The 10,629-nt window shown below is 43.7% G+C and overlaps 1 protein-coding gene across 1 annotated transcript; it reads right to left on the bottom strand.

Moving 5' to 3' along the window:
• Window positions 1–3,772: 3,772 nt before the first annotated feature.
• AHSG (alpha 2-HS glycoprotein) lies at window positions 3,773–10,077 on the bottom strand. The gene is made up of 7 exons (XM_035557315.1): window positions 9,874–10,077; window positions 8,357–8,467; window positions 7,334–7,418; window positions 6,271–6,434; window positions 5,865–5,978; window positions 4,964–5,044; window positions 3,773–4,051 (listed from the first exon to the last, which is right to left on the bottom strand). Exons 1-7 carry the CDS (start codon window positions 10,075–10,077, stop codon window positions 3,773–3,775), a joined length of 1,038 nt encoding a protein of 345 aa, XP_035413208.1.
• Window positions 10,078–10,629: the final 552 nt, after the last annotated feature.

The following is a 10,629-nucleotide window of genomic DNA, read 5'->3' as shown; positions in this document are numbered from 1 at the left end:
CCATTCCTTTTCAGCAGCATTAAATAAAACCGTCCTGACGTGACTGAGGGCTGCGACTCGGGGGGACGCCGCTCCCTGGCTTAGCAGCTGCCCCCGTTGTGTCACACAGCGCCCGCTCAGCTCTGCAGCTTTATTGCTTCCTCGGACTTCTCCCCTCACTGCTGAATTTGGAGGTTGATTTGCTAGCTAAGAGACTGCACTGTGGCCACTCTTGGTTCTCCAGTGATTTGCTGAGTACGGATGAAAAAGGGTCACGGAAAATTCTGTCCAGAGAGAATTTGGTTTGAAATGCCGGTGGTGGGCCTCGTGGCCAACCTGCCAGGAGCTCTGTGTGTGAGAGGGGTGGGAACAGCTGTGCAAATCTCACCTCTTATCCTGAAGATCTGGAGAAATGACAGCTACCATTATTTGGGGATTATCCCAGTAAAAGTCGGTGGTGTTCTACTGAGGGACAGTCCTGCAGTATTTCACCTTGAAAGATCATCAGAGGCTGGGAAGCCGTTTCCCTGGTCCTCGTTTTCAGTCACGTGAGGCTTTGTGATCACAGGGATTTCTTGGATAACACCACGAAGCTTTAGGTTTGAGGGTTGTACCCACACTGAGTGAGGAAGGAGGCGTGCTAGCGAAGGACAAAATTATCTCTGTTTAACACTGTTGTGAAGATTTCTTATTAAATTTATATATTGTTGGTACTACAAAGAATTTCATGTCTTTAACCCAGCGATGCTCAAAGGATGTTCCTCTGTGAGACAGCAAAAGCTGTCACAGGGAATGTCTATAGAAAGCTGAGTGGGGTTTTATATACAGCCAGGAAGACCTGCAACAGCACTGGGGCCGAAACTCTTCTAGGAAGGCTTTGGTTGGTGGCAGACAGAGAAACTCAGATAGGGACACAGGGCTGCTAGACTGAGCCACCACAAGTGTCACCAGCTGCTTTTCAGACTGAGAGTGAGGGCTGATGAACGGACTGTATCCTGGAGGGAAGGGACACAGGAGATGAATGTTGAGAAACGCTGCTGTAGCCATAGTAGAGGAACAGCAGAAGCAGCAATGCAGACGCACTCACATTGTTCCTTGTGCCTGGGAATGCTTCCCCTGCGGCTACAGCATAATAACTCATTTTCTTTATCCTTACAGTACATGGCATTTCTATGGAGATGGGTGCCAGTTAGTACTGGCTGTGTCGGTGCCTCTTATAATGAGGAATTGTTATCCGTGACTCTGTTCTTTGTGCTCTTCCTCCCACTGGAAAGGAAAAAAATTCTCTGTTCAAGTAGCTGACCTCGAAACATGGACACAGCTGGGAAATCTGAGCATGTCCGGGCAAAGCAGCATATGAAGTACATATGCTTTAGCAAAACAGGGTTTGAAAAAGCTGAAAAGCATTGTCAGTCAGTGAAGCAGACCTGACAAAACTATTCATGCTGCATTTCAAGAAAGGAGTCATTCGAATTTTATGTATTGCCATTTAATAGCGCTCACTGCCCAGTAAATCTATTACTAAATACCGAATCTGTTACTGAGGTCCAGGTGCATGAATACAGGGCTGTGCTCAGGGTAGGCAAACCGACTGCTTCAAAACAGTTATGGAAAATGTGTCTGTAAGAGGCAAGTGTTAAGGGGAAAAATGATGTGCAGTTACTAACTGGAATCACAAGAAAGTACAGAGCAATTCTACTATTTTTTATTTTAGGAAAAAAACGAGTAGCTAGGCCAGGTGTAAGTGAACATCTGTGAAGTGTGGGGGCTGCAGGTGCTCTGCTACATATCCTCGCTTTGTGTGTCTGGAAATTGCAAAAAGAAAATGCAGTGTTTCTTGAGTTCGGAGATCCCCACAGGCCGGGATCCCTTTTATAAACTTGCTGCTTCTGGTAACAGATAAAGAATTTACTAAGTCTGGAAAATGCTGTCTGGTATAACGTAGCGCCGACTCCATTATATATAAGACAATTTGTACGGTTTAGTTAAGGTGAATCCTAGCTTTAAAAATCTGAAAGCTAGGAAAACTCTTTGTTCCAGGGAAGTTAGAAACCCAGTCTTGTGTATCTGAAGCCACAGTAATTCAGATCTGAAGTTACAGTAACGCAGATAGTAGTGGCCATTTCGTTACATCCTGTACCACGTCTCCTGCAGCGGGGATGGGGAGGCCACCCACCTTCCCGCTGCAGAAATTTCATGCAGCTCAGTACCGGCACTTTCAAAATAAATGGCTGGGCGCTGAACAAATGGGAGTCACGGCTTTACAAAGAAGTAAAAAGTCCCTGGGCACCTGCCTGGCATGTAACTTCAGCAATTGCCTGCAACACACGGCCTGCGAGAGCTCAGCGTGTTCCTCAAACGGGAGAGCTGCTGCCTTACAGGGGTGAGCTTGTTGGCAGGATGCCGCCATCACATTATGCTGGGGCTCAGAGTAGGGGCTGGTTTTCCATTTTTTCCCCTCCACACACCCAGGCGAACACTGATACAAGTACATAAGGCTTTTCCTTTTCCCCATTGACACAGCAGAGCAGAAGCTTTCCGTATAACAACCTGTTGCACTGTCGCGAAGAACAAATGTTAGTTGTGTTGCTTACTGAACGCTGGAAGGTTGCAACTAAGAGAATAGACTAGGTTATTTGAAGCAGTTCAGAAATGACATGTGTTCTTCAGGTTTTGCTGCCTGCATGGTAATTATCTTGTAGCAAGTGCTGTTCCTGGTTAAAGATTCATGACCGCCTCTGAGACTGCTCCCCTGGGCCTGCACAATTCCAGTCTGGTAAAGATCCTTCTGGCCCCTGTGTCTTTTTAGTTCTCTACCTAGAATAGATTTGGGCTGTAACACGTGAGAAATACAGGGAAGATCTGACTGCTAGGACAATGGTAAATTGCCATCACTGTCTGGGTCCTATTACACGAGTCGCGTGTCTGTAGTGTATTTTTATTCCTTTGAGCTGGTTTTCCCTCAGAGGCACACAAGGCGTACAGTACCCCAGGATCGTATTGTGCCTATGTATCTGCTGGAGGACAGAGAAGACACATGTGCGTGGTTGGGAGTATTGATGCTTTCAGCCTGTGCAGCAATGTGTTCTGATTCTTTGTTCTTTTTGTAGGCATCGACGCTCTTATTATTCTTTATGTCATATCCAAAATTATTGAGGTTTTTCTGGTGGGTACTAAAAGGAGGTACATGCTAGGAAACACTACAGGTGGAAGGGAAAAATACATTTTTTTCCTGCCACTTCTTTAGTGCTGTTGGTGTGTGATCAAAAGAAAGGACTGACCTGATTTTCTGCAGCACTCAGCACCCACACATCCCAGGGAAGCTGATGAGGAATGCAGGAGCTTACTGTTTTTGAAATCAGGCCCAGAATATGACTCATAATGCCATGAAGGAGATACTTGACAACTAAATGAAAAAATATACAGGGAGAAGGTACCAAAGCATTTTTGTTGAACATTTTATTGTGAAGTAATCTTTCGGCTGGTGTTTCTATCACAAAGCTACAACTGTTGTATAGCTCTTTCAACAGTTTCATTGAAACAATTTTTGTTGTATTTTAACTAGAGCATCCCTGTATGTAGAGAAAACCACTGCTGTATGTTTCAGTCCCCTATGTTTTGTAGCAGGCCTTTGCAAGATCCTGGCCTCAGCTCTGTTCTCTGGAGCGTGAAACTCAGTTGGGCCCAGAGTCAAGTTCTCAGCTATTTGCACCTGGTGTTGTGCTCCGTGTGTTGATGCTGCTGCTGCACGCCGATCCTTCAGTCAGCTGTCTTGCCATGGCTGAAACACAGCCTATATCTTGAAATAGCGAACCTTGCCAGGGCATGGAGGAGGAGGAAGCGCAAAGCCAACTGGGCGAGGTACTTTGTCATGCTGAGCAACCTCTGGAGCTGCTCTCTTTGCTACAGATTTTGCCAAAAGCACAGAAGAAGGAAACTCTGAAGAGCTGGATTCAGATGCAGCAGGGCTATTGTGGGAAAGTCTGAGGTTATGGTTAGTGAAGCCTTGTCCAGGGCTGGGTACCAGTCCTGCTGATGTGTCTTGGCCTGGGTGAGAGAAGGTAACTCCAGGCTGGAAAAGAAAAAGTTTGTGTGTGTGTTACAGTTATTGCAGGTACAGTAACTGTGTAGGTTACTTGGGATTTATCATATACAGGTCATCGATACCTTACTAGGTACCCTTCTCCTAACCAGACACTGACTCCCAGCCCGGGTACAAAATGTTTCTGACCATCAGGAAAGTTTTGATTTGGATTTGAACACACATACACAGGAACCCAGAAACACATTTGTAGTATCCGGTGGATCATTATCATCAAATTCTGTGCTATGTGAACTTTCACTGCGATGTATGCGGCTAGTGAAACATTCAAACCGAGCTGCTCCTATAAGCTGTATTCTTTCTTTCATATATCTTCTAGACAGTTAATTACTGTTGCGTTTCTAAGAGCTTTGGTCTGTAGGAAGTACTCAGTGACCAGTTAACACTTCTCAAACCAATTGGAGGGTATAATACCTGGAGACCACTCAAGTCCTCTGCACACAGGTTTCTCACTTGCTATAGCAGTGCAGCTCAGGGTCCCTGAATTCAGTCAGGTCTAAGGACTGCCAGTAGCAAAAGCTCCCAGTTATTTGATCTACCACAGTTGCTCTTTTATTTTTTATACCTGGCTGCCCCTTCCCCTTAGCTGAGCAGAATTTGGTTCCCTTTGCCTTACTGGACACGTGAAGCTCCCAAATAGTTAGGAAAACATACCATGTTAAGCATGAATGACAGAGGTGACACAATTCCTGGCACAGAAATCCATAGGACAACCAGGAGCCACCTTATCTTATTTTTTGGGATACAAAGTTAAACTGTTAAGTTATTGCAGATAGCTAATGCAGTCTACAGTGAAAGAGGTAAACTCAGGGCAATTGCTTCAAACAGTACTGGTAGGCTAGAATGCTTTGGAAAGGAAGGGAGTATCCACAGGTTTGGTACCTGGTGTCCGTACAGCTCGCAGTCTACTCGGAGATCCTCTATGGGACGTGTTACCATTGCTGCTCTGCAGAAACCGAAATTCTGGCAAAGCATAATAAAGTCAAGAGAAAATAGTGAGAAAATAGAGGAGACCTGCATTATAGTTTTCAATTTCAGTACATTTAGAAATAGCTACATCTCATGCTTTATCTGAGCAGTAAAGTGCTTGCTTTTTAGCATGTTGGACACAAAAGCCAAACTGTTTAAATGTGTAACCACCAAATAAGGGAAACTCCGGTATTCTTTTAGAATAAGACTGTTTGTGTGTCTGGATATGAGGGAGGGAAGGAATATGTAGGAATCTAGGTAAACTGTTCCCATCCACTGAATCTGCCTAGGACACTTTTGTTTCATCAGAACAAAACAAACAAAAAAAAACACACGAATTTTAGCATGATGAAGTATATAGTATAGTTCTCAAGAACCTATGCATGAAAACAAAGCATACTGACAGCACTTTAATTGTAGGAAGATAAAACAGTCTGCTTTTTTGTTTTGTGTTTGTGTATTGCCCACTACAAAGGAGCTTGATTTCCTCAGGTGCACTTATTAAGAAAAGTAAATTATAATATATATTCTGTTTATTAAAAATATTTTGTGTTAAGGATGCTCTTGTCCTCAACCCTTTTTGAAATATATTCAAATGCATTAGGATTCAACCCAGATACATCAGAGAGAAGAGAAAGGTGTGATATAGCTTTAGAAAGCATGCATTGAAAGGCGTATCATAGTGGTATACAACTCTTGCACTTTCTTTCATTCTCACAAAGGTCTATTCCTGTACAAGTGCAAGTGCATCACAGCATGCCTCTTTTCTACCTCTGAGCTGGCGAGATCAGGATGGATGTGCTGGCATACTTACAGACTGATCCTCAGGAAGCAGTTGACAAGCCTCCAGATTAGCTTTAGCCTCTTCTGCTGTGCAGTTTGTGGCAGCCACAGCAAACTCAACAGAGACCATGTGCACCGGGTGATACTGATAAAACAGGAAGAATGTTTAACTGACTTTGCAGTGTTTGCAACTGCAGAGCTGCTGGGGAAAGATAAAAGGCAAATGTTGTGACTTGTAGCTCTGCATCTCCCACAGAAGTCAAAGGGAATCCTGTGGCTAAGATGACACAAAATGCTTGGGAAATCAAGAGCAATTCAGTAGGGCAATTTAAAGCAAATTCAGATCTGTTTGCAAACATAACTAGTTACCACTGCTCAAGCGCCACGGAAGAAATGCTCTATTTACATGGAAGGGCAGACTTAGTTCTAGTAATTACCTGTATTTTGGCTCTTCCAATCTCAAGGAGTCTGAGGTAGGCATCAGGGGTTTTGCTGTTGTGGTCATTGAGGGCAGCAGTTACAGCTGCTAACACCTCAGTGTTGTTTAGACTCGCAAGGAGCAGGCAGTCAGGGCAGAGCTGGAGAACATCTTCACTTGAGTCTGCAGTAGGAACAGATTATGTTTCAATCTCATCAGAGGTTGCTTTGAAAGACGGTGCAGACCTATTCAGTGACGCAAAACACTGTGTTTCACCATCTGTCCCAAATTATAGCGCAAGGACTTTTTTCAGCACTAACTATAGATGGCAGTATTTCACACGACTTTTGCTTTTCAAGTCCTGAAGTCTTCATGCAAGCAGAAGTCTTGTGGGCTTCAATAGTGCATTTCAAATGCTTTTACTCAGGTTTTAATCATTTTTCTTTCTGGCAAACTATCCATGGCACCACTGAAAAGATGCCACAGGTCACACAAGAAACGGTGGAAAAATTAAAGTGTTTTAATTTATCGGAATTGTGTTTGCAAGAGTGTGTTTCATTCACTCACCAGTTTTAAAAACAGTCCTGAAAACATTGCATACCCAGCAAAGAGCTCTCACACAGAGCATGCAGAACAGATTCCACTTTCCCATGGCAATATCGAAAATGCCGGGTTTAGTAAATAAGGGGCACCTGGCAAAGGGGTTCTGAAGATCAACAAACTCTAGCAAATTCAGACCAACAAGGAATCAAATTCCTCAGGAAAAGCCTCAGTGCTTCAGTGCCAGCCATCTCTAGGTCAAATCTGGGAAGTGCTCCCGAGGTAGTCTTAGCATATCTTAGCTGTTAGAGTAAAGAGGAGCTAAGAGAGGGGGCCAGGTTTGTAGGTGAGTGAAATCATAAAAGGGAAGAAGTGACTTCCAGAACAGCTGGCTTTAGAAAACCAATTTTTGTTTTTCTTTTATGCCATATTTATACACAGTACTTGCCAGTGTTTTAGAATCAGTGGGGCTAGTGAACTGTGGCAACTGCTATAGCAATGCTCCAGCCTCTAGATTCAAACACAAAGACCCAAATCTTTACCTGCATGTGAGTGGCATTTACTAGCAAGTACAGACAGCTTTCCATTCAAGTTCTGCAGTTTAACATCACAGTCACCCTCAACTGCCTAGAGAGAGACAAAAATCAAAGGGTTACATTGTACAGATAGATAGGAATTTCTGAAAAAGGCAATGATTGCTATATTCAAAAGAACAGATCCTGGCCGAGGGTTCCTGCTGAATCAGCCTGATTGCAAAGACCTTGGCAGGCCTGTCCTGATGTCTGTGATTTTGTAAAAGGCAGACCCGGACAGCAAAATTCAGATCCTAATCTGGATCTCAGAAGTATCAGAAATGCCACGGTATCTAGGTTATAGACGTTTAGTTCAGGTTCCTCTCTCATAAAGAGCAGAGAATACGAATCCTTATGAATTAAGACCTTCTGCAGAGCTGTTTGATAACACTCGCGCTGTAATCTCGGCTGGTCAATGGCCATGGTAACAGCACTGTGCTGCCTTGTGTGAGCTGGCTCGCATGCAGCATCCAACAGGGGAGGAGATGTCAAAGGCAAAGCTGAGAAGAGGGAACAGTTAGTTACCTCCCCCAGCATGGAAAATGGGATCCAAGCCCTGGTGAATACAGGGGTGGATTTAGTCATGAGCTCTGCGAATTGGGCCCCGATCTAGAAACAGGAGGCTTAGATTGTCGATTGCTCACTCTGCTTTCTGCTTAGGAAGCAAAGCTGCCTGTACTCAGACAACACTTCCAGTGCTTTGCTTAGGGAAAGCTTTTCACAGCTGGATCACACTTGCATAAGAACAAAATATCTGAGGCCAGTAAATTCCAGCGGAGCATTGCTGTGAGGGCAGAGCCCTGGCTGAAGAGAATAGCTCTGCTGCAGTCACTGGTGGCTAGACTTGACGTAATTTCCCTAGTTAACACCCTACATGTAGCCAAGGGAAGGTTGTGTTTGTACCTTATGATCTAACTGATCATAACTGGCCCCTAGCATCAACACACTGAGCTTGTACTTTTGCACCAAGGTAGTAATGCTTTGGATACTCACGTGTTCTGTGAAGCTCCTTACTGTGCAATTTGCAAGAGGTGTAGGGCTAAGAATGGGACATGTGGTCTCCAATAAGTCAAGTTCAAGAAACAGTATCTCATTATTTGGTCCCTGGAAGAAAAAAGCAAGAAAAGTGGTATTTACTTCTCAAAACATCACCAGATTTCTTCCCTGGGGCTGAGCTGTGGTCTCTTGCTGACTGTCGTTGGGTAGCTCCAGGTATATGCTAGTGTCTGAATAGTTCCTTACTGTATAACTTCATAAGAAACAAGAGCTGCATTTTTAGCTGGAGTAAGTCTAGATTGTCCCACCGATGTCTCACTGTTTTTTTTTATCAGCTAAAGAGCTGGCCCATAATTTTTGAAAAGTCCAGTTTGCATATAGTGGGTCAGGTGTCTTAACTTGATTTTATTTTGTTGGGTAGTTTTAAAAAATCAACAGCTGGTTTTGTTGATGAAAAAAATCTGTATCTATAACCAGATACCAGATAAACTCCGCATACTGGTGCACATTGGCCCGTCCCATTTACTCCATTGGAATTACACTGAATTCCACCACATAAATTCCAGCCTCAGTATTCATGTTCTGTATGGACTGACAGATCTTTTATGGTTGTTCCCAAACATTTTCAACTCTAATATAAGACATGTGAATGGCAGGGCAGCAATGAGGCTCCCTAGCACTGAAATTAACACTGAGGTTTGAGTCGTGAGTGATTCCTTTTAAACCAATGAAGTTATTTTAGAGTAAAAGTATTAAATGAGAGCAAAGCACTGTCACCAGTGTTTTTGTGTAAGTAACCGTGGGGACACTTCTAATCTCATTAATGATTGCTTCATTCTCTTGTAAATGACATCTCTCTCTTGTCAAGTAGCAAACAGCCCTGGAGTTTCATTCTTGTTAATAATTGCAGCCCTTTCCAATGTTTTGAGAAAATCAAGGATTCTAAATGTGTGCATGCGTTGTATTCATGACCATTTCTATTGCCTCTGTAGATGGCTAGAATGATGTGAGTAGATCTTAGTGGAAATGAGACTGCAAAGCACAGTTACTTCCATTCAGCTTCCTTGTCAGCTCAATGGGATATTAGGTAAAATTCATACCTACTGCAAAATCACTAATAGCATGGAGTTACGGTAGGTATGCATTTAGCCAATAAATACTACCTGCATCATGAGAATTATCCTCACAGTTTCTCTCCAGATTAGCTACCGGGCTCATGAATCAGCACTGTGAGTGATCTGCCCTAGCAGGCGTGCTGCATTTCTGAACAGAGCTCTTTCTAGCATTGTACCAAAATAACTTAACGTTTCTCTCCCCTCCTCTGTTCTGCTCTTTGAGAGATGCATTCCAGTGACCTGGATTCTCAACCGCTAAAAGGTGGCATTGCACCATTTAAATCAATAAAGCCCTGCTGATTCCCCCCAGGTGAGGATCCAGCCCTTGGCAGGGCTCGTTGGTCATTTCCAAGCGTTCCCAGTTTAACGCAGGGCTCAGCCTGCAGTCTCCTCACTTACCTGCGGCAGCACGCGGACTTGCTCGATTCTGTTCAAGGCAAACTTGTATCCGTGGTGGCTGTGGTCATTAATGTAATTCACAGCTACTTCAGCTGCTGCTTCAGATTCTGGGTCATCGCAGCCCAAGGGAGGCAGGGGAGCTGTGGGTACAGCTCTGTGAACTGGAAGCTGAACAAGCAGTATTAAAGCTAGTAGTGCCTTCATGGCACCCAGAGAAAATTGATCCCTCTCAGAAGTAAAAGTCTAAGAATACTGTTCAGATGGTGGCTAGGTAGCTGGAACCGGGGTCTCATTTATATAGTACATACCACAGACTTTGCATGAGTGCATGTCTGATATTTGTCCCGGTTCCAAGAATGCATTGCAAACAACAAAAGAGAAAAGTAAATGTTAGGACATCAGGCTGACTGATTAATATTGGCCAAAGTAAATTTTATCAGGTAGGACATTGCGAAGTCTGCTAAAAAGAAGAAAGCATCAGCAAAAAATTAAGATAATTTTTACATGCTCCTCTACCAACTAAGTACAGTACATGCAAGAGAAAGATGATCCCTACTGTTAAATGTGGAGAGATGCTAGGGCTGGTTAAGCTTTCTGGTAAACAGGACACATTCTGTTAGGGACCAAATCTCACCAGACACCCGTGTAAACTGGGAGAGCAGAACCACGATAAATCAGAAAACAGAATTTGAATCGGTTCTAAGGATCACATTCAGCAGCGAATTTAATTATATAGCAGCTTTTGTCACTGAATTC

Source organism: Cygnus atratus, chromosome 9 (genome assembly GCF_013377495.2).
Source record: "Cygnus atratus isolate AKBS03 ecotype Queensland, Australia chromosome 9, CAtr_DNAZoo_HiC_assembly, whole genome shotgun sequence".
NCBI lineage: Eukaryota > Metazoa > Chordata > Aves > Anseriformes > Anatidae > Cygnus > Cygnus atratus.
The sequence above is the reverse complement of the archived record's forward strand: the minus strand, read 5'-3'. Positions and strand labels throughout refer to the sequence as shown.

Coding starts and splice junctions, on each gene's coding strand:
- AHSG (XM_035557315.1), bottom strand. CDS start 10,077: ATGAAGGCACTACTAGCTTTAATACTGCTTGTTCAGCTTCCAGTTCAC. Junction 7,419..8,356: donor TAAGGAGCTTCACAGAACAC/GTGAGTATCCAA, acceptor GTCTCTCTCTAG/GCAGTTGAGGGTGACTGTGA. Junction 4,052..4,963: donor GCGAGCTGTACGGACACCAG/GTACCAAACCTG, acceptor TTTCTTTTCCAG/CCTGGAGTTACCTTCTCTCA.